Source organism: Pipra filicauda, unplaced genomic scaffold (assembly GCF_003945595.2).
Source record: "Pipra filicauda isolate LSUMZ 115617 unplaced genomic scaffold, ASM394559v2 scaffold214_size1419223_pilon, whole genome shotgun sequence".
In the NCBI taxonomy this organism is placed as follows: Eukaryota; Metazoa; Chordata; class Aves; order Passeriformes; family Pipridae; genus Pipra; species Pipra filicauda.
In genome coordinates this window covers 1,260,854-1,283,799 of record NW_024104326.1, presented here as the reverse complement: position 1 = coordinate 1,283,799, position 22,946 = coordinate 1,260,854, and the positions used below count along the sequence as shown (strand labels likewise).

Genomic DNA, 22,946 nt, shown 5'->3' with positions numbered 1-22,946 from the left:
GTCCCTGAGAGGAGCTGCACAACCACCTGGCCGACCAAACACTCCTCCCAGTTCTGTATTGCCTACAAAGTTCTGAGCCTGTGCTCTGTCCCATCATCCAGGTCATTTATGAAGATGTTGCACTTTACTGGAAACCCAGCCGTGACCCCTGGGGCACATGCTAGTGGCTGGTCTCCAGCTGGACTTCATGCTTCTGTTCAACCAGCAGCTCAACCAGTTTTCAGTTTATCCCACTGTCCATTTGTCTGTACTTCCATCAGTTGGTTGATGAGGATGTTACAAGTGGCACTGCTGCTACCCCAAGGAAGTCAATATAAACCAAGAGCCGCTGCTCTCCACTCCTTCACCAAGACAGTCATTTCACCACAGAAGGCAAGCAGACACCCACCACCACCACCTGTGCCAACCTGCTGCTAACCCTGACCCACAGCTCTCCACTGACTCCTCATTCACCCAAATGGAAGAGCTTCAAGGATTCCCACGGTGCTCTCACAACAAAAAACCCCACAACACCTTGCACCCTTCACCACCCCATCCTGTCCTTCCGGGGGGGCCCATAACCAGCCCCTGCAGCACTCCAGCTGTCCCACCCCATCTCTGATCCCAACAAGACTGCAGCCACGGGACTGCACACAGACCTCCAATTTCTCCTGTTTGTGCCCAGTCTTCTCCACAACATATGGAAAACAGAGTGAAACCCAAATAAAGTATTCGACCTAGTCCGTGTAGATACAAACTTCATACTGGCTACGCTTTAATAGCCTGAAACCTCATTTCACACCATGACAAAGTTACAGATGCTGGAGGGAAAAACCAATAGTGACAATGGAGTAATAACTTGTGGATGGATAGATATGGAAAGAGGTGCTGTGCAGTTATATAGGGAAAGGAGATTAACAGTTCTGTTGCTCCTATCTCAGGTAAGAAAACCTGTTCCAAGAGAGCTCTGGGCTCCTCTCCAGGGCTCAAACCCAGCAAGCCTTTCTCACCATGACACTGCTCCTCTGCCCACACTGCCTGATACCTGAGCCCCAAGCCCCACTCCTGCTCTTTCAAATCCTCAGCAGACCCTATGATTGCTATTTACAGCACACTCACAGCTTCTCTTTTCCGTGAAGGAGATTTATTTTATCTTTGGTTGTTCAAAGATACACAGTTTACACATAGTAAAAAATATCTTCCTATAAACAATTACTTCTTCCAAAAGCAGAAACAGTTTGAAAACAGTATTCAGAATTTCTGAAAACCCTGACATTTATCTTACACAACCTCAAACTTTTAAATTTTGTCTAAAATTCTTGAAAGCAAGAGTGTCCTTGGTTGTTATCTTTTTACAAAGCAAGAAAACATTTTAGCCTCTTACATTAACTAAATCACCCTTTACATCAGCATTCAGAACAACCAAGAAAGAAAATCACCGAATTTCACTGTAGCAAACAACCATACACACCACAAATGCTTAAGCACAAAGAAGGAAATTCTTATATCAGCTCTTCCCTCCACCTCTATTCTCCCCCCCTCCACCTCAGGCTCCTAAGACCATTACTGACAGAATTAGAGATGTAAATATTATACAACAGCATTTGAAACTTTGAGAAAAACTTGAGTAATGCCATTTCTGCAGCGGAACCTCTGGCTAAGGAATGCACAGCTGCCGAGCAGATGTATAATTTCAGCATTTAGATTCCATTATTTCAAGGGGGATTTTTTTTCTTACTAGATGTTTTCAGATTTTCTATTTCCATCTGGTTTTTGACCTCCCTCAGTTTAGTCCCCTCTTCTCTGTTTTAGTTCATTACACCAAAATAATTTTCTAAATTAGAAACATCTCGACATTTAAAAACTTGTGAATTTGGAGAGAGGTGGGGGAGCGAAACAGGGCCAGGGGCGGAACAAAAACAGACAGTTCAACAGAGGTTTGGGTTTGAATAAAAACTGTCCTGTCTGGGTCGGGTTTTATTTTGCAGTTCCTGGTTTAACCCAAATTAGCGAGTCCCTAACTGCATTCCTTCCCCGAAATTTTAAGAGCAGAAAACTGAAGAATATCAGCTATATGAGGATGTTTCTACACTTCATCAGAGCCCTCTGCCATAAACTTCTGAGTAAAATAACATTCCAGGTTTTGATTCTTTTTAGAGTTATAATAAATTAATGGTAGTTTTAAGCTCCAAAAAACCCCAAATGTCACCATGTACTAAGAGAGCTTTACAAAATATACAAAGATTAGTGTAAACCAGTATCAGTAAAGAATTTATTAATGTAAAAGTAATAGAATATTTTAAAATATATACATGGAATTAGCATTGTTTAAAAAAATTTCCATTCATCTAAGCAAAGTAGAAAGCTAGGGCATACAATATTATCTGTCTTAAACTTCAGTCCACACTATGAGATTTAAAGAAGAATTATCCCTAGAAGGACCATTAGTTCAGCTCAGCAAATGTGACAGATTGGACACTAAACCTACACAATTTTTAATTTAATTTTAGGCTCACAATAATAATTTGCCTGGGTGGGAAAGGGCATAATCTTCAATCATAACAAATGGCATATGCTTCAGAATACTCCTGCAGAAAATTTTCCATAGGATATTTTCACGAAAAAAAAAAAAAAAAAAAGATTGTGAACTACTAAATGTGGAAGATAAAATTAGAAAAATACATCTATACATTAAAACAAAAAAAGCACTGTTTTTTCCTGTGAGTTTTATTGTTTGCTTTGTCTCCAAGAAAGGAGACATTCAAAATAAGTTTTAAAAAATACTTTAAAGTAAAACTTTCCCTATCTTCTAACAGCAGGGACATTTCTGCCCAACACTCAGTACCACTACTGCATTTTTCATTACTGCTAAAATCCCTTCAGCAATCTGGACAGAAGAAGTTTGGGGCACTGAGTCTAAGAAGGGCTGCGCCTCATTAGCTGGCAGTGCCTTCCTGTGCCCTGCCCCAATCCCCTCTTGGAATTAACTCTCCCTTGTCCAAAGCAGTATCTGACAACTGCAAGGCCTGTTCCTTGGACAACACAGGGAGGGGGACAGGAGGGTTTCTGAAACCTTCTCCAAGGCACTCTGTTACAGGCTAACTTCTCTTCCACAAAGAAGGATATGCAGCCAGCAGGAGCACATTTTACACAGCTTTCTGGTTTTCCCACTCACATTTCCTGTCACTGAGGTTCGCTCTGCCTTCTTCCAACAAATCACTCTTGTTCTCATACTACTCTCCAAGTTCTTTCATTCCCAGCATAGGGGACAAGGGGATGATACAGTTCTTCATATTTCCAACATCCATTTTTCCTGCTGAACGATTCCTCACAACTTTTCTGTTCATGTTTCCTTTTTAAACCCTCTGTAGCCCTGCACAAAAACATGGGACATTGCCTGTGCCTCTGCCTGACCACTGCACTGCAAATTTCCAACTGAACACAGAATAGGAAAAAGAATGATTAATTTAGAAAAAGATATCTGAGCTTATTCACCGCTCCCATATCCCTGAAATTCTGACTCTGAGCACAACTGAGTGCTCAGAGCACTCACAACTGAGTGTGCTCACAACTGAGCACAAATTCTGACTCTGAGTACTACTTTGCACAACAAATCTCATTAGCAGAGTATTGATTCTTTGTGTAAGTGAAATCCCTGATGACTTCAGTCCTCCAAAGTCATTTGAGCTCTGTCCACTGGTTTCCAGACAAGTTTGGGACCAGGCTCTCACAGAGGAAGTATAAAGGCCTACAAATGGTTTTAGGTGGTGTTTTCTCAAATCAAGAAAAAGTTCTTAGTAATTAACACTATGAAGACAAGAGAAAAGCAAATGGCTTCCATGTTTATATCCTGGTGCATATCTTCTGAGATTTTGATATTTCTTTAACTTATCTCTGCTACATCTGCTTGCAATTTTATCAACCAAAACATAGTAAGACTGACAGTTTTCTCTTTAAGATGGTGATATAGACACAAAGAATTGCTAGTTCCTTCCACATTTTATGCTAATAAAGTTGACTGAAGCCATCATGTAATATAATTATCTGAGGAGGCACTGTGAAAACTTAAGTGATCTTAAATTTTTGTAAAAAGCATTGCTGCTAAATTACGCTACAATAGTGCAGAGCTGAATGCACAGACAACTCATCACATACTATAATTGCATTTAAACCTACTTTATTTTCCTCTGTATCTGAGGGGAGCAGCGAGCATCAGAGCAATCAGCCACATGCTGCAGGTATGCACCCTGTGAACTATTACTACACAGGTTTTTGTCTTATCAAAACCTTTCAAAACATTTCAAGTTCACACCCTTCATGCTACTCAGAGCACTTTCCCCCTCCCCAGTGAAGAGTCACGTGTGAATTCGGTACAGAACTCAGGTTCCAGACTCAGCTGGTGACTCACAGGAGAGCTCCATCAAGGCAATCACTTTCACTGAAACAACAGGTGTCACTGCAGAAATTCTGAGGCAGCAACACCCCCACCTTCAGTAAGGATTTGTTGTGGCTCCTCCTTTCACTGTGCCTATACGATCTGTGAATATTATCACAACCATAGAGTTTATTTTCCTACTCTAATACTTGTTTTGAATTTTGCTAACCCGACCATCACAAAACAGTAGCAATCCTGGCCGAAAAGCACAGAACTCAAATGAAATGGGGTAGCAACTACAAGGCACCTGTCAGAAAAATGGCAAGAAATCAAACTATCTGGATTATAAACCTGAAACAGAATGGCCATATTTCTCACACCATTTGTGCACAGCTGAAACAACTGAGTCATAACCAGAAACACGTGCATCTTATCACTACCACAACATGAAGTTCTTCTCAACATATCAAATACACAACAACCTGAAGTGCTTCACTGCCGTGAACCTACAACAATGAAATTCAAAGTATATAGTGAAGACTAGTAGAATAATTGCTTTGTTTTGCTTTGGGGAGGGATGGGAAATGGACATCAAATACACCTAATATGCTTTGTAAACATACCCAGTGAGGTGCTGGGAAGCCAACTCAGAATGAAGACTACCCTGGTAAGTTGGCAGCTTGTCCCCTAGTTGACTGCCTGGTCGGTGGTGGGCCAGCTACTTGTTTTATCAAACTAAACCTCCTGGGATTTACACACCCTGAGTACCATGTACTGCACAGATGTTGCTGGGCTGAATCCCTCACAAAATAGCTATTCCACAGATCTTCTCAATAAGAGCATTCCGAAAGCTAAAATCATGTTTTCTGTAAAATGAAGAAAAATTAGGTGGCTATTTCAACTTTTTACCCAATTCCAAGGATCACCTACTGTAGTCTCCATACTATTGTTAAAGGACATCATACAGCCAGTTAAGTTTTACATTCATTGTCAGTTTTAAACGTTTTTAAGTACAAGTCAAACTACTTTCTGCCTGAGAGTAGCAAGCCCTCAACAGACTTCACAGCAGAAAGCAATCCCATTTTCCCTTTGAAGCAACAACCATCGTGGAAGGCACAGAAGACATCATGGCAACTGGGAACCATCAGCACAAGTGTGGTGGGGCAACTGCAGAGGGTTCTGCAGATCTTGCCCAAGAAAAAGTGGAACCCCTGAGACAGCAGCAGTGAAAGGAAAAAACCTGTTGTGAGGCACAGTCTGTGCCCACCCCCAAGTCCTGCATTGGGGGAACATGAAACAAAGGAAGCAAATGAAACAAGGCTCCAAGTATTCCATCTGTACCATTCCATCAGGACTCTGATGTCACATACTTTTAAATTACTGAGTTCCTTCTATCATTTATTTACAGACGACAATAAGATAAGAGAAGATATCTTACAGTAAGATAAGAAACAGAAGATAAGTGAAGAAATCCCAGGAACTGAAAATATGCCCTCTTTTTACTGAGGAACCAAGAAATACCTGATGCTTTCCCAGATATCCAGAGAGAAAGGACAGATCTTCAACTGATGCTTGACATAAGCAAGGAGAAACAAACACTTGTAAAACTTTCCCTGGTCTCACTCATCCATCTACTTTTCAGCAATTTACCAAAGAAGTTACTGTGTTAGACCTTCACCTGCCCTTGGAAAGAGGTACTGTTCTCATCATCAAAGTTACCAGCCACAATGGTCAACAAAAAAGAAAAGGAGGGAATCTTTTCCTTTGGTTTGCTTGCTTTTAAGGGCTTTGAGGGAAGTGGGTGTGTTTCTCTTGGAAAACCTGGCTATGGCAAAATCAATGCAAGCACTGATATCTCTGTTCTTTGGTCCCTTCTGTGAAGGGGATGTGCTCAGATCCTCCTATCTACATGTTTGTGCCACACCACACCTTGGAAGTTCTCTTTAAGAAAGATTCCATTAATTTAGACATATTAAGGATCACTGTTTTTACAACCATTTTTTTGTTTTTAAATACTTAGAGACATGGTTTAGTGATGGACTTGGCAGTGATGGGTTAATGGCTGGACTCAATAATCTTAGAGGTCTTTTCCAACCCGAATGATTTTGTGATTCTATGAAGATACCCTGCACTGACTTTTTGTTGTAAAAATATAAGTTAATAAATATGTAACAAGTAGTTTCCTACTTTTTTCATATTCCATAACCACAGAATATGTATATTGCTTCTTGAACAAATCCACTATTAGCAATTCACAATTCTAAACCCAAGGAAAATAAGCAATTTTTTTTTAAAATCATCTATTATCTGCCTGCCTTTCAGGCCTCTGGGAAGTAGACAAAGCTATTCATTGCTTCTTCGAAACCTTTTCCCCTTTGCAGTGCAATACTCCACGGCATTTCACACCAGAGTAATGCTTATCCATTGCAAACATATGTCCATTTTGGAAGGAGTTAGCAGGCATTGTTTACTGCACATCTGAACAAGCACCATATTTCATCCCAAACCAAAAATTTGTTAGCCCTGACTTGGAGTAGTTCGATAAATACAACTACTATAAAACCAAAGTTATTACTTTGGTTATATCACTCACAGTTTAAAACCTTAATTCCTAAATGCTGGTATCCAAATAAAGCCCATGTACCACTCACACGCTCTGCCATAGTCAGTATTTTTGATTCTCGTAACAAAGCACACAATTTTCACTGTGAGGATCTTGCACAGCAGTGTCCAAAACACTAGGATTTGGGACCCATGCAATGACTTTAAGAAATTCCGTGCTCTAGCTCGATAGTGTTTCACTAAACACGTATTTGCTCAATGAATTCCCAGTAAGGTGCTATTTCAGGATTGCAGTTTACCAACAGCTTTCTGCTCTACCTTGAACAGGGGCTTGAACAGGTAACATGCAGAGCTCGCTTTCAAACCTAAATTACGTCACAATTGAGGGAACAAAAATAATTCAGCCACACATCCAGCCACACACATTCATTGTCCCTGGAACAGAGCAGCCAGCAGGGCATTCTGAGGACTGAATTGAATCATTTCCAACCAGAACTCAAAGCCCACCAGGTTGTATGTCTCTATGTAAATAAATATAAAATACACATACATACACACTCTCTCCCCAAAACGTGGTGCATAACCTAAGAAAAAGTTACAAAAGGAACTAAAGTACAAGAACAAAAGACCAATACGTTGCCAGCAAGAGTCCAGAGTGCTACAAATGCCACAACATGGGGTATTTCTGGCTATGGACTGGACAAAGTCTCTGAATGTACATCGTCTCATGTTAACCTTTTATTCAGGGACTAGGTTCTACTACAAACCAGGCAAGCCTCGCAATTCAGGCAAGTCTTCCTTGCCTACAAAAGCAGCTTCTCTATCCTTGCAGGTAACAGGCCTGAACAATCCCTAGCGCACTAACTTGATAAAAGAACGCAAAGATAATTACCTGTAAGCAGAGAACAAAATATGTAAATTCGGAGGGAATCAATTTACACTGGGAAGAATCATCACACTACTTCTGACACAAAGTAACAGGCGACTGCTGAAAGGAAATACCACAACTTACTGCCATTCCCCGCTGCTGAATTCACTCTTAATTTTACCAAAACAACATCAGAGGGTGGTTGATTGAAAGGTGGTAAAAAGCCATTCATGCTTTTGAACCCCGTTCAATAGATTTTGTAATCAGTTATGAAAACAGCGTTGTTAGCCGGTCCTCAACAGCACCATCTTTCACTACCAAGGTACGGGCGAGAATTAGGGGTTATTATTTCTTCAGATGGCGTTTTGTTACACGCCGGTAAAAGCCGACTGGGAAAGCAGGCGCCCGGCTCCGCTCAAGGCTCGCACAAAAGGGAGGCGAAGCACCTCGTTTCTCGTACCCTTCCCACGACGCCCGGTCCGGCCGGGGCCGCTCGGCAGCGGGCCCGGGATTACAACACCGGGAAGGGAGGGAGGGAAGCAGGGAAGGAGCGCCGGGCCGGGGAGCGCCGCGCCGGCCCTGCCCACGCAGGACCCGCCGGGCCCCGCGGCGCCCCCGGCCCGGCCCGGCCCGACCCCCGCCCGCGGCCCCGCGGCGCGGCCGCAGCGCCCCCAGCGCCACGGCGGGGCCGGGAAGGGCCGGCGGGGCCGGGAAGGGCCGGGGCGCCCCCCGGGCCCGGGGGAGCCGGGCCGGGGCGGCGGCACCGCCGCGGGGACCCGCGTTCGACGGCGCAGCCCCCGCCGGGCACGGCCCGGGCAGGGCCGGGGCAGCGCCGCGCAGGGAGCGCCCCGCGCCCCCCGGCCGGCACACGGAGCGGGCGCGGCGCTGCCCGGGGCGCCCCGGCGCTCCCCGCTCGGGCGAGGCCTCCGCGGCCCGGCCCGCACTCACCGGCCGTGGGGGCTCCTCATCCTCGGCGCGGGCAGGGAAGAAGAACGGGGAGGGGGGGCCGCGCCCCGCCGCGCTCCGCGGGCCGTTCCCGGGGCCCCGACGGCTGCGCTCGGACGGGGGCGAAGGCGGGTGCGTGTCGGGCGGGGGAGGGAGGGCGGGCCGGGCCGGCGGCGCGGGCTCGGCGCAGGCTCCGTGTCCCGGCGGGCGCTCCCGGCGCGTCCCCGCGGGGCGGGGCGGGAACGAGCCGGATTCCAATCACTGCGGGCCGGGCGCGCGCGCGGCGGGGGCGCGCGGGGAGGCGGGAGCGCGCCCGTCCGTCAGCACGTGCCGGGGGCGGGAGCGCTGGAGCGGCTCCGCGGCGAGGAAAAGTTGGCCGGGAGGAACCGGCCGGGCTCGCTCTGCCTCCCCCGCAGCCCCTCCGCGGCCCCGCCGCCTGAGCGGGCCTGTCTCCGAGCGCCCGGGCCCGGGCGTTATCCCGCCCCGCCGCCCAGCAGGGCTCTCCTGGGGAAGCAGCTCCTGTAGGGAAGGGCAGGAAGGTGTGAGAGCAGGACGCGGCCAGGTCGCTGTCTCGGAAGCGCTGCTGGCCGAGAAGGGGCATCGAGGCACGAAAAGAAGCCGCGGCTGGATTTGGCTGCAGGGCCGGGGAGCTCCATCCAGATGCTGGTGGAGTTGGCGCCATGGAAAACGGGGCAGCTGCCAGGATTCACGGAGTAGGTGGTGGTGGGGATTACCGGAGTAGCTTTGATGTGGATTCAAGGGGGCCTGTGTGTGAGCTGCGGTGGGCGAGGGGCAGGACGTGGTGGCAGCAGCGTAGGGAAAAATGAGGGACTCCAATGGGCCTTTTGGCTTCGCGGAAAAACGGTTCTGAGAAGGTTGACGTGTCGGTGCTGCACGAGGGATAGAGTTCCATGGCAGAGGACAGGATTGTTTGTTTGCTTTTTCCATTTCCTGTGTCTCTGAATAAATAAGCCCAGTTAGATTGGAATACATTATAACTTCTGCAATGAGCTGCTCTGCTCGCTGATAAGGATGCTGAAGGCCATGATTTGCATTGCAGTTCCCAGCTCCTTATCATTAGGACAAATGGGAAAAGCAATAATTTGTCTGTCTGTCTTCAAGTGAGGTCTCCCAGCAGCAGCAGTGCAGAAAGAGCTTCAGTGACAGCAGTGTTGTCAACATGAGAGAGAGTAATCAGGCACTGGAATGGGCTGCCCAGAGAGGTGGTGGATTCACCATCCCTGGAGATTTTTAAACGCAGATTGGACGTGGCACTGAGTGCCATGATCTAGTAAATGGACTGGATTTGGACCAAGGGTTGGACTCGATGATCTCAGAGGTCTTTTCCAACCCAATCGATTCTATGATTCTATGAGACCCCACAGCTCCCACCTGGGCTGCTGGTTTCAGTCCTTCACTCAACAGAGTGACAGCAGTTGTGCTGCTGACATTGTCTGGCCTTTCCCTTGTCCTGTCACCTGGTTACTCTGCTTCAAGAACTTTGCACGTGTAGGGTTAAATGAAGATCATATGGATCATACAGACCGACTCGGTTTCCCTTTGCTGCAGACCAAAACACCCTTTAGGCCTTCAGGACACACCAGGAATTGCTCATGTTGAGATGCCTGCCCAGATAAACTGTTTCCATAGAATAACCAGTTGGGAAGCAATCTGGCTTATCGGTGCCAAATAGCCACATGTGCATTATATTGTGGGAAACATGGGCTTGCTTATTTTGTTGACCTCTCCACAGTCTAGCTCCATTTTTGCATGCTAATATCAGATAGGACTTGTAAATGTTGTGCACTCCACTCCTGAATGTCAGATGAGAATGCTGGCTCTGCAGTCTGGTTCACATGCCTTGTACCCACACATCGTTTGGTGAGTGCTTAGCTTGTGTGCTACCCTATACAGCAAAACAAAAGAGGAAGTATCATTTCAAACCTATCAACTTCACAGACTCCTTTAAAATGTAGGCAGGCCTTTAAAAAACAAAGGCACACCTAGTAATTGTATGTGGCCAGATACTATGGTGATAGGCATTTAAAAATGCAGCTCCTGTCTTACCAGACTTATAGAAAATTTTTTCCGATCACCATCATCCAGAAAAATCTGTCAGTGTCCAAAACAAAGCCAGCCAGCAAGAAAGACAAAATCACGGCTTCCATGCCAAGCAATACAGAACTCCTATGCTTATGTTTATAATTTCAAAGGAAAATATGAGTCTGCTGTTCTTCCACTCTGTCTACTATCAGATTATAGCAGCAGAATAGACACTCAATATGGAAGAAGAATGCAACATGCGTGTGTGTGCTCCCAACCAGAACCAGAGCTGTTAATGCCAGCATCTCTTCAGTAATACTGTGTGCTGATACAGCCCTGTGCTTTTCAGATGTTAGATATTGAGTTCAATCCAGTATGCATGAATTTAGCAAAGGCCACTAGCCTTGGAATGCATTTAATCTGTTTTGTGAAATGGATCGACTCTTTTCGTCCAGTTCCTGGTGTGGAGATTTGCACATTGCAGAAATTGCCATCCCAGCTGATACTTTTCAAGGCACTTGGGTGCTCAAGATACCCACAAGTGATAGTCCCTGCCAGGTCAGAAACCGTTGCTGAGAATGAAGTTTATATTGCTATGGCAAATAATGCCCATTAAGGAGCACCATGTAACTCCTTGTCTTAATCACAAAATAAAGTCTGCAAAAGTAAACTACATTAGGATAATATTAGGGCTGCAAGAGAATGAACTGAATCTAAAATACTGAGTCATAGCCATGTTAAAAAGTATTTAGATTGTGATGGATGTCTGATGAAACATCACATAGAAGGTACTGGTGTCCTTCAAAACAGTGCAGTACTTAAAATATGTTTCCAATATCTCTACCAGGATAGGAAATATGCCTATTAAACCAGCAAACAAACGCTTTAGTTGATAGGCTCTCAGAAAGGCACAGGGTTCCACTCAGCTAGTTATCAGTAACAGAATCTTACCCGGTGAAGATTTTAGGAATCTGCAAAAAGTCAGACACACCAGGTTTTGGTAACATCAAGTATTTATTTTATGAATTGAGCAGCACTCAAAAGACACTGAAGTCTGAAAATCTGAAAATAAACATATGTTCATTTGGCAAGGATGGGATGTGGAAATCTAACATGAGATATAAAAAAAGCAGTTCAAGACTGACTGTCATGAGGAAGAGAGTTGTATTTAAAAAAAATAAATCAAGAATTGGATAATCTTCCAGTTGCTTTCATTGTTATGTCCTCTCCAGGAATTTCTCATTAGTTCTTGGAATCACTTGGGAACTACAGACTTGAATATCAAAAGAACAAAGAGGTATATATATATAGGGAGAAGGTCAGCCATGTGATAGGACTTTATCTGTGTAGATCCTTCTTCTCTTCAGTCTCTGGAATTCATATGTCTTAAATCTGTGTCCAAATATATTTTTGAAAACTGTTAGCAATTAGATGAGTATTTCTCTGTTACTGTTACCAAAATAAATATTCCATGTTACATATTAAAAGAATATTGCCCTTCAGCCAGGGACACAATTATTTCACTTAAAATGACATGAATTTGGCTTTGTCTCTTTTTCAGATTTATTTTACTTGAAAGCATATTCTTTTCATTCTAAATTTATTCAGCTGTTTGTTACTTAGAAATGTCATGGATTTTATTAAGTGTTTTAAATTTAAGCACAGTTAATTCAATAAGACAGAATCAAATCTGTGAAGAAAGGTGTTTTTTTAAAAAATTCTGCTGGTGAAGCACTGGTAGTAAAAAGTCAAGCCCCGGCCAACCTTCGGTCCCCCCAGTGTGATGTGGAACTGGGCACAGTGCAGCACTGGAGAGCCCTGTGGCAAGAATCCAAAGAATAACAGCTCAACGTGCAGAGCATGGGCACGAGGAAACAGGAAACTCTTGGTGTATTTTGGGGTTGCTTGGGCTCCTGCCTTGTGCAGGTGGCTGGGGAGGAAGGAGGACAAATGGCTGTACCTGTCCCTGCCTCAGGCAGCTGCTGCAGGGGCAGAAAGGATTCCTTAGGAGCTGTGTGGTGGGGAACTCCACTGCACCTTGCAAAGGGTTGCAGGAATGGGAGCACTTTGCTCCAGGAGACATTTTGCCAGTCAAGAACCAAAGTTCCTGTTGCTTTTTCTGTTTCTTCTTCCTGTGCCTAGTGAAGCTGGTTTATTTTGGTTTTATGGATTCCCAGGTACAAAAGCAATATTGTAGTCTTTTCACCAGACCATAATAAACCCTGAGATAACTTATAAATACAAAGAAACACCTCAAATTATTTTGTTTTTTTCTTAAAGTCAGTGTTGGGTAGTAAGAACATTAAAAGTTTAATCACAGAAAAAGAAAATATTTGTAGGCTCAGCAGAGGCTTCACCAGGGTGCCAAACTCACATCAGTTTGTTTGGAGAATTAGTAATATGTTTTCCCCTAGATGCATGCACATAAAATCCCAAAAGTGTTCATTTTCTCAGAGAAGATTAAGTATTTAGAGTTAGATTGTAGAGCTGATTTTAAAATTTATGTTCTGAATTATCAGTCAGCAGTGCCAAATGGTTTAAGTACACTCAGAGAGAAGCTAATAACTAAGCTATGTTTGTGTTCCTCCACCTTTTATTTTAAGAGGTATTTGTTAGTTTCTTTTAAGAATATGAATAATCCTTAGCTCCAAGTCCACACTGTATTAACAGTATTAACAATTATTAACAATTAGCAGAAAAATTGTTTAAACCTGCTGTTAGACAAGGGGAATTCTTTTCAATACAGAAAATTTCTGTCTTGTTGTTTATAACAACTTTGTCCTCAGGAGGCATGGATTCAAGTGGATGTGTTTCTGAAACCTGTAGTGGTGGATACTGTAGAGATTTATGAAGATGGACATTTATAAGGCTGGAAATGCTATGTTCTTCCAAGCTTGTTAGAATGAAACAGATCTGAATTCTTTACAAAACAAATGAACTAAATAATTTCATCATATCCTTTTTTTTCTTAGTCTAATCATATCTTTAAACATGAATGCATTGCTGTGAAGTAAGAACAAATGCAGCAAAATACTCTCCTGGTTTTTTTCATATTCTAGCAAAACTAAGATAATAAAAGGATATACTTGTATTTCAGTCACAGCAGTCAGCTAAAATGCCTGAAAATATATAATGAAGTTAAAGGCATGGACATGAAGGTTTTCTCTTTTAGTCTGTAAGACACTTGAATATGTACTAAAACTGCAACTTGAACAAGTTAAAGATACAAATAAAAGCAAATCCTCAGAAACAGTCTATAATTCCCTTTGCTTCCAGTGAAAATTTTGCCTGTGTCTGCAAATCTCTGCATTTGGCAGCTGTACCTAATACAGTTTAAACTCTCACTGGCATCAGCAAAAAATTACCTGATTAGGGATGCAGGATTGGATCTAAGATAATAGCATATTAATAATCCACTATGCATTCAAAAGCTACTAATGGAAATTAAATCCCCCCCAAAAAGCAGTTGAGCAGCTTTCACTGTACGTACTCAAAATGCTAAACAATAGTAGCTCTTGCTTGTGTGACCATCAGGAAACACAGCCGGGCTTCTTTGTGTTACAATTAATTACTTCCGTTGTATATAAAATTGAAAGTATTGGTACTCCGGGGCGGAAAAAGGATATCCTGATACACTGCTCCTATTTCCTTACCAAGGCCTATTACTGAATGTTTCACCACTAATTCAGTTACAATGAATTATCCTGCAGTGAATAAAGGCAGGGTAGATTGGGTGGTTAATTGTTACACTGAAAGCCACTTTTCTCCTTGCCTTTTCACTCTCCTACATTTTTATCTCATTTTACTACTTTCACGTGTGCCCACTTTGATAGCAATTATTCACTTTTAAGTAGCTGCACTTAATAATGTAAGTCTAAAATAAACATTTACTTAACTATCCTTTGACTTAAAGATTGTTCTATCAATATTTTTTATGTTACAAGATCAGAGAAAGCAAAACCTTCGTCACTCTCCTTTAAAGGAATGAATAAAATAGTCTCAGCTGAAGTATTTGTGGCCAGGTTCTCTGCAGCTGGCACACAGAGATGTAATTTATACCTTTCTGTGCCAGTGAATTTCCCTAAGCTGGAGGGGAATGAGGATTCTTACCCAGAGTTAGGGAGGAGTAGTAACAGCCCTCTGTTATGCATTCTTTAATTTTTTTTTTTTGTGAGAATTGCATAGGAGCGAAAACTGTTTGAGGTTGTACTAAATAGGCAAATATGGACCCTAAGGATATATACTACCCCCAGACTTTAATATCTACTTTTTAATAACACCGACTCTTTCTTTTTAGAGAACTTCTGAACAGAGAGCAGCTTCTGGGACTGCTTAGGAGATCAATGAAGGCTCCAACAACCACTAGCCATATAAGTCTATAAAAGGTGCAAAATGTGGTATGTATTGAGAATTTAATCTCTCAGCATATGCCTCCTAACCTGTGGTTATGTGCATAGGTGTAATTACCACCACCAGCCTGTTTCCAGTCCATTCTAGGTTGTGTAACACAAAGCTGAATAAGTGACATGAGGAAAACGTGAGAGTAAGTAAATTCTGCCCAGTGAACTGAAATCTTGCAAGTTTGAATTCAGACTGGTGTCACAATGCAGAAGAATGGCAGCTCAGAAGAGCTCCCATTCCAGAAACTGGTTTACATAATAACAGAGGGCAGAAAATCACTATCCACAAAACATTACAGCCCTGTTCTCCTTTTGCTGCAGCAGCTGGCAGTGGGAATACAATCCGAAAGGAAAACTCTGCTCTGTCATTATTTTATTACAACACAGCTTAGATTTAGGTATGCTCTATTTGATGCCATAGCTAGAACCTGAAGCTCTGGCTTGCACTATCACATTTCTTGCAAGGATTTTCTGGCCAGAAGTAGATGCTGTGTAGTGCACATGCAGCAAAGCAGAAACTTTCAATTAGTGTCATATATATGGTGTACCCACAGTGAATCTCAGTAAGTCTCAGTAAGGGATCTGCAGGAGGCAGTAGCTGAGTACACTCACACTGCCACCTCAGCCCCTTCTATTACTTTTTACCCCCCAGTGTACAGGCCTGTGTCAGTCACAGGAACTGGTCAGGCTTCTGCCTGTGCATTAATCACAGGGGAATCCTCAGAATCAGTACAGGGAAAAAATTGCAGGAAGAAAATGTGTCAAGGAATGTGATGGGTGCAGCAGAAAAACATTTGTTTGTGAAAGAATGTATCTGGTCTTTGTTTATAATGCACAAATAAAAATTTTATTCCTTAATCCTTTTTTTTTTAAAAATATATAGATGAAGCCAGATTTTGGAAAGTGAGCCCTTTTTTTCTTTTCCCACATCTTCTATGCTATCAGAAGTCTAGAGATGTTACCTCATAAAGCACAAATACCTAACAGATAACAAAATCTAGGTCTCTAAGTGCACTCAGTTCCATGCAGTATTCTTAAGCTATATCTAATAAATGGACTATAGGACAACAGTTTAGGCTCAAATACCTCAGGTATGAAACACATCCACTTAAAGGAAATCAGAGGCTCAGTTCTGAGTGTTTCAATCCATATACATGTTCCATACATGCATATAGGAATGCTTGCATTAATCAACATTAGGATTTCTTTAAATTAAACTAAACCTTAATCCTAATATTATTTTCCAGTCTACATCTTAAAATAATTTAAACCCTGTAAATCATTCTTTTGTTCTGAAATGAGATATTTAATTATAGCTACAGATATTTATTAAACTTCCCCAAACAATCTAAAAGAACAGTAAGTTTCTGGCTTTAGTGTAGCAAGCACTATTCACTCCACAAGCACTGGAAGAACCATCACCTTTATTCAATTCAAAGTTGTATTTTTATCTATATCTTCTAATTAAAAGAAAATGAATAATTAATTCTGTTTTAGAAAGACCTCCTCTCTTTTTCAGTAACACTACACATAGTAAAACTAAGTGGAAGCAGAAGAATTTCCATAATGCCTTTGTCATTAATGAAAATAACCTGATTTTTAAAGCAGTAAGATTAGAAAATACTTTTGTAGTAGAGGCAGATTTATTAATGATACCTTATGCATACTAATTTATTATTCCCTAACAGTTAAAATCTGGAAACTTTTAAAAGAAAAATGTTTTGTTCAAAAGTTAAGCTTTGTTAAAAAAAAAAAATTCATTCTGCTTGTCCTTACTGCATAGAAAAGTCTTGTGACTCAGCCTGACAGTCCTTATTAGTACAACACACGTTTGTTACTGTTTTCTTTTGATGTAATCTTCCTAAGAGGAGGAGGAACTGTATTTTAACAGCTATCCAAGGGCATGTTTTATAGGCACACAGCACAGAATTTATGCCTGAATATAATCTGAATCTCATCCATAACTCTGATTTGGCTGGGAGAACAAAGCATTTCATTGTGTTTCAATAATGGTTTCAGCAATCTTATTCACACATTCCTTCCTTCCTTCCTTAATCAACAGAAACTGGCTGAATTCAAGAGGCATGATTGGGGCTGGGGGGGGGGAATAATGCCAAGGCCTATAGTTTTGAAATCACCATTTTCTTCAGAGCAAGTAATAATGTCTCTCCTATTAAGAATCTCTTAATGCAAGACTTGTCAAGCTATTTTGCACCGTGTCCTTTCCTACTGAACTTTGCCCTGTTCCCTCTTAGCTGGCACGGGGCTATGCCTGTGCCTCTGCTGCTTTCACTTCCGACAACTGAGCTTTCCAGGGATCACAGGGCACAGTTTAGGAACCACTGTCTTGTGCAAAGGTTAAAGGTCTGAACAGACAATCTGAAAACCAGTGATTTTGAACTGCCAGAATATTGCAATGTGATCTGGTCATTCTTTTGAATTGTTTTTCCTTACGCACATTAGAAACAGAAATCATGGCTCTAAAATAAAATCAAAGTGCACACAGCTGTGATTCCTGATGCTGTACTTTGTAATGCCATCTGAAGCCAAGTCTGTCTCTTTATCATCTAACTTCTTAATTAGGTTTAATGTACTTAGTCGTATCTCTAAAAAGCCTGCCTTCCTAAGGAGTGTGAATCAGGAATGCACAAAATGGCTGTTTTTAAAAAACACCCTGCTATATGAAGATATAATACTTTCATTTGGAAGTATTTCTTGGCACTAGAGCTCACTGAGGATGTTTAAAACATTTTGTGTATTATTTAAAATAACTTTTGCTAAGGAATGGAAGAACACCTACCTGAACTTATGCAGTCAAACTTTGTTTGCAGATGCATCGATGTAACTTAAGACAGATTTTGCCCATTCCTTACAAAGTTACCATAAACAGTGTTTGTTGACACAATAAAGTCTGTGACTGTAAAGGTCTTGCTAAGTTATAACATGTACTGTTAGAACACTACATTTTTTAAGCATACTGATATTTGTTTGTTTAAAATAACATTTGGCTAATGAAATATTTAAGACTGATAATAATGCTGAAACCAATGCTTTTACTTTTTATTTTCAGGACTGAAATAGAGAGTACAAGCTTGTGTATGTTTTCTTATCGGTGTTACATGGCTGAAAGCTGTCAGCTGTTCACATGCCATATTAATAAATATGCCCAAATCATAAAGCTTTAACTGTATTTGCACATTGCTTTTATTACTAGACTGTTTTATTCATCTTGGCACAGATAATCCATGCAAGGTAGTTACTCACATCTCATAAACCACACTACATTCTGTTCTGAAATAACTAGGAACTTAGGAAAAAATATATATCTAAAAGCAAGGGCACTTGTGGCATCAAGTCAATATGTCAATATATTATAAAACCTAGACTTCTAATATATGATCACTGCAGGCAATAAATCACTCAGTTTCAAATTCTGATGTTTATAAATACTAAACAAATTAATATCCGCTACCAGGAGACGAGTCCGGCAAACAAACATTAGCGTGCCCAGCATTAGACACTAATAAGTGTGTTCAGTGCTGTGGAAATTCACATTATTAAACATAAATACAAATAATCTTTAATAAAACATTTCACCCAAAATACTGACCACTGAAGGACCAAAAAAAAAAATATTTTTCTTTGTTTTGAATTGATTTTAGAACTGTGTAATGTGTGGATCCAATATAGTAAAAATTAACTTCTAAAAAAAAGAAGTCCTAAGACTGTTTTTTTTTGCCTAGATAATAAAAGCAGTCATCTTTGGAAACATTTAATTTACCTTGTTTTGCAGAAAGAACACAAAAAGAGAGAAAAGCATTAAGATAGTTTTTGAAGCCTTAGACTGAAAAGTTATTGAACACTTTTTGTTAGATGAAAGACTGGTCTTTTTAATTGATCATTCAGAGGTACAGTATCTTTGCTTTATTAGGTAAAACCCCACAGTAATTAGCATGAAAAGAAATATTCAGAGGAACTTAGGACTCATCCCAGGTATCTATTACAAGACATAAAACATAAACAAGTACACATTATTAACCTTGCATATTTTTGTACAACATTATGTTCAGTGATAATTGAAAGGCCATGTTTTGCATTTTAGATATATATATTATATATATGCATTTTACACTCTCCATATCACAAAGGTGACATGGCAGAAGAGTATCAGCAGTTATGTGGTATCCTACCCCTGTGAAAGTTAAAATGCTACATTATTCAAAAATTTCTGATTCAGATATGTGCAAAAATTATATCTTAATATAGATATCAAGGGCGGGTACGTGGATTCCCTATTTTTGGACCACATTATGAAGCAGCACAAGTCATAACAGGAAATTTTTATTACATGATAATCCTCAGGGTATCTCTGTTCTTCATTCAGAGATACCACTGCACCTCATATAGTGATATGTAAACTAGCTTTAATCTCACTTGCTCAGACACCAGCTGGAGTCAGGGCATGTGCTACAGTGCAGGTTATCTGCCCAAGGAAATTTTCAAGACTCTCTCAAGTTTGTACGGCTCCCATTGAGAAGGAAATTTTCAGGATTCTCTCAAGCCAGTACAGCTCCCACTGAAGTCTGTGCTGCTGCATTTTCGCTGTTGCCACCCCACGAGTTCAGCTCAGCTCTGCTTGTGGACGTTGTGTTCACTTTTCTGCAGCGCTGACTTCAGGTTTAGTTGGGATTGGATCCTCGCTCACCTCTTCTGTACATACTCACAGCACCTCTCTGGGCTATTGTGAGCTACTTGTACCCTAATTTCTTAATTCAAGCCCTTTCCCTGACTGTAGTGAGTCATCCTGGCTATGCCCCCACCTCTGTTCCCGCTCTGCCCCACCCCAACTACCTAAGGCCTGGTGAAACCGGCCTTACCTGGCTATTGCCCCCACTCCAACCCCAGCCTCAGGAAGGGCTTCCCTTACCTTTTTACACTAAACCAGAGGTCCCCAGAGCCCCTACATTCTGGCTGCTGCAGGAACTCTGCCTTCTCTGACCCAAGCCCCCCTTCCCCTGCCCACACCGAAAGCCCCATCTCCCACAGCCCTGTCCAAACCAGCAGCTCCAGCTGCCAGTCTGGGCTCCTCAGTGCACTTCCAGAAGGGACAGTCTCAGCCACGCTGTGTCTATCAACAACATCTCCCAGTCTGTAGCCCTGCCCAAGCTGCAGCCCTCCACCTCTGGCCATATCCTAGAATGCTTCATCCTTCACTGCCAGGGAAGCTTTTAGGGACATTGAGGGGGAAGGTGGAGGGAGAATGAGACACACACACACACACACACATGCACATCAGAGGTGAAAGACCTTCTGAAATTCTCCTGAGGCTTCCACCACAAGCCCTACCATTTTGTGTCGTCCCATGGAGCCTGACTCCCTGTTTTGATGTTGCAGTCAGAGACTAGTCCCAGTCAGTGGGTAACACAGAAATCTGTCTAAAGAATATCTTCAATGCACTCTTAGTATATAGTATGCTGATATGAATTCTCTCAAATAACAGATAATGACATCATTTTGTAGAATGACATTGAAAAAAGGAAATCTAGAATTTTCTCACTGTTGTGAAAATGTATTTAATGAAGTCAAATTAGGGGGTTGAAAAAATATTTATCTTCCATAATTACTATTTATTTCTCTGGAGAATATTGTGAGCCAGATCTTTGGATTTTGTAATCTATGGAACCATATTCATACCAGCCCAGCGCCGACTGAAAACAGAAAATTTTCTTGCTTATAGAAAAAAAAAGGCTTTGTATATAATGTACTAGTGTTTTAGACTAATTCATGCATACAAAAATCTGAGCCTGTAGCACTCAGGTCAGATCACTGCTAAGATCAGTGAAAACTAAGATACCTACTGAATAAATACCGGTCATACATGTCAAAACTGCCACAGGCAGTTCAGGTTGTTATTTTTGTCCAAGACGCAAACTGCCTGCAGCTAACTTAACTCTCATATTAGAACTCCAAATTTCTTTTATTGCTCTCCCAAACTTTGGACAGTTTTTCATTCCTCGAGAGACACATAAATATCTTAAAATGGGCATTACCCATTATGCCCCCATAGGAGGGGCAAGGCAGACAACGTTATGTAATTTTTTGTTGCTCAAAGCACAAGGTAAAATAGGTGCAGATGGCACCAGCACGTGGCCCACAGAATGCATCCTCAGCCTCAGAAATACTAATTCCAAACTGTCAGTACTGCAAGCTGTCAACACACACATCATAATTCTCGAGTTAATAAAACTTGAATAGTGATCAGACTTTCCATCTTAACTCCATCAGACAGAACTGCTGTCTCCAGTGTAAAAGTCATTGCTATTTAAAAATTCAGAAGTGTTATCAGTACTACAAGTTTTGCTCATTTGAAAAAAATCTAAAAAATTGTTCTATAAATAACTGTTTGAGCAACTTGAAAGTTGTTCTTAAAGTATTAGAAGAAAGATGACTGTATGGTTCTTAGAAAAGGTGACTGTATGGTTATCCTAATTGTCAGAACTTAGCTACTGTTTTACAATGGCAAATACTGCTACAATTAATGCTGTGTTGCATTTAAACTAAGGAAAGTAATACAGAGTGTGTGCCTGCTGCCTTATGAATTTTTAATCAATGTTAATTTACTATAGGGAAAAAAAAATGCCTTTTTCGTAATTATGTGAGATAGAATAGGGAATCTTCCACTTCCTGGCTGTGCTAGATGGATGTGTTTCTTCTGTATTCATCAATGTGAAGGTCCAGATGTAGATTTCTACCTCCCTCTGGTATCAATGGGAATTAGAATCCAAAGAGACTTTAAATTTATTTTTTTTTTTCCTCAAGAGGAAAGGAAAACTGATTTCGAATTAAAAGTTGGCCTTTCCAGATAGCTCTATTCCATTCAATGTCAGAGCAATTTGGAGAAAGCCAGTTGTCCCTTTTCCATTATGATTTGAAAGTGGACTGATCTACTGTACACATATAAGCCAAGTGCCCTGGCAAGGCTGACCCAGCATGCTTTTCTCAATCCTACTGGGTTATGGGAGGCATTATTCCATTTCCACTTCATTTTCAAACTGTTATGGATTGTCACCTAGGCTTCCCAGCTACATATGGATTCAAGGCAGACTTCTTATTTGGAAAGAATCTAAAATATCTGATGCTATGAGGTAGCACCACAACATAATGGAATAGCACTCACTTTCATAGAGGAAGCCCTAATCTATTTATTTCCCTTTGAAAGCTATGGCCTTTGGTTCTACAGATGACTGTACATATGGCACTTACTCATTCTTGCTGTGAAAGAAAATGACTTGCTACAAAAGGATTTTTCCAGTTGTTTTTAAACACCAGTGTGTGGTCTAAGCAGTAAAACTGCTGTGGGCAGTTCATTTGAAAGTGTATTTGCACATTACTTTTTATATTAAGGTTTTCGGTTAATTTCAAGATTTTCCCCAACCATTGCTCTAATAACGGACTAGTTCATTAGTTCAGTTGGTTTTGACTGTTCATTCAGGTTTTCATGTGAACCTTGCAAAAAAAGCACGTTCTGCATTTATGAAAGAGGATAAAGTTAAACTTCTGAAGTACCAACTGCCTAGCTTTTACCAAGGGAAATGCTAGCCATGGTTATCAACTTTATGATTGCCCAGTTAGTCATCTGTTTTACCCCAGCGTTACTGACTACCAACTCTTCTTTTAAACATTGATGGCATGGGCATGCTTCTTGCACAGTGGCTTATCCTTCTTGGAGTAGAATGGCTGACCTTCCAAATTCACATGGCATACCTAGAATTAA

General features: G+C 41.6%; 2 protein-coding genes and 1 long non-coding RNA gene across 11 annotated transcripts in view; 1 reads left to right on the top strand and 2 right to left on the bottom strand.

The window, feature by feature from the left end:
* Positions 1-8,880, bottom strand: part of BMPR1A (bone morphogenetic protein receptor type 1A) — a 79,468-nt gene extending 70,588 nt beyond the window's left edge. For both annotated transcript variants that reach the window (XM_027734617.2, XM_027734616.2), the window contains exon 1: positions 8,733-8,880. The gene's annotated coding sequence lies outside the window, so the exon portion shown is untranslated. The remainder of the gene's footprint in view (positions 1-8,732) is intronic.
* Positions 8,881-9,000: 120 nt separating this feature from the next.
* LOC120323226 overlaps positions 9,001-22,946 on the top strand; it is a 58,027-nt gene continuing 44,081 nt past the window's right edge. For 2 of the 3 annotated variants that reach the window (XR_005563501.1, XR_005563502.1), the window contains exons 1-2: positions 9,001-9,442; positions 15,070-15,169. This is a non-coding gene — a long non-coding RNA (uncharacterized LOC120323226). Of the gene's footprint in view, positions 9,443-15,069; positions 15,170-18,242; positions 18,358-22,946 lie in introns of those variants that run through there. The other variant, XR_005563500.1, reaches the window with a different exon arrangement.
* LDB3 (LIM domain binding 3) overlaps positions 18,219-22,946 on the bottom strand; it is a 122,651-nt gene continuing 117,923 nt past the window's right edge. For all 6 annotated transcript variants that reach the window (XM_039381161.1, XM_039381157.1, XM_039381156.1 and 3 more), the window contains one exon: positions 18,219-22,936. In XM_039381161.1, coding sequence (XP_039237095.1) covers positions 22,847-22,936 — 90 coding nt within the window. In that variant the 3' untranslated portion in view covers positions 18,219-22,846. The remainder of the gene's footprint in view (positions 22,937-22,946) is intronic.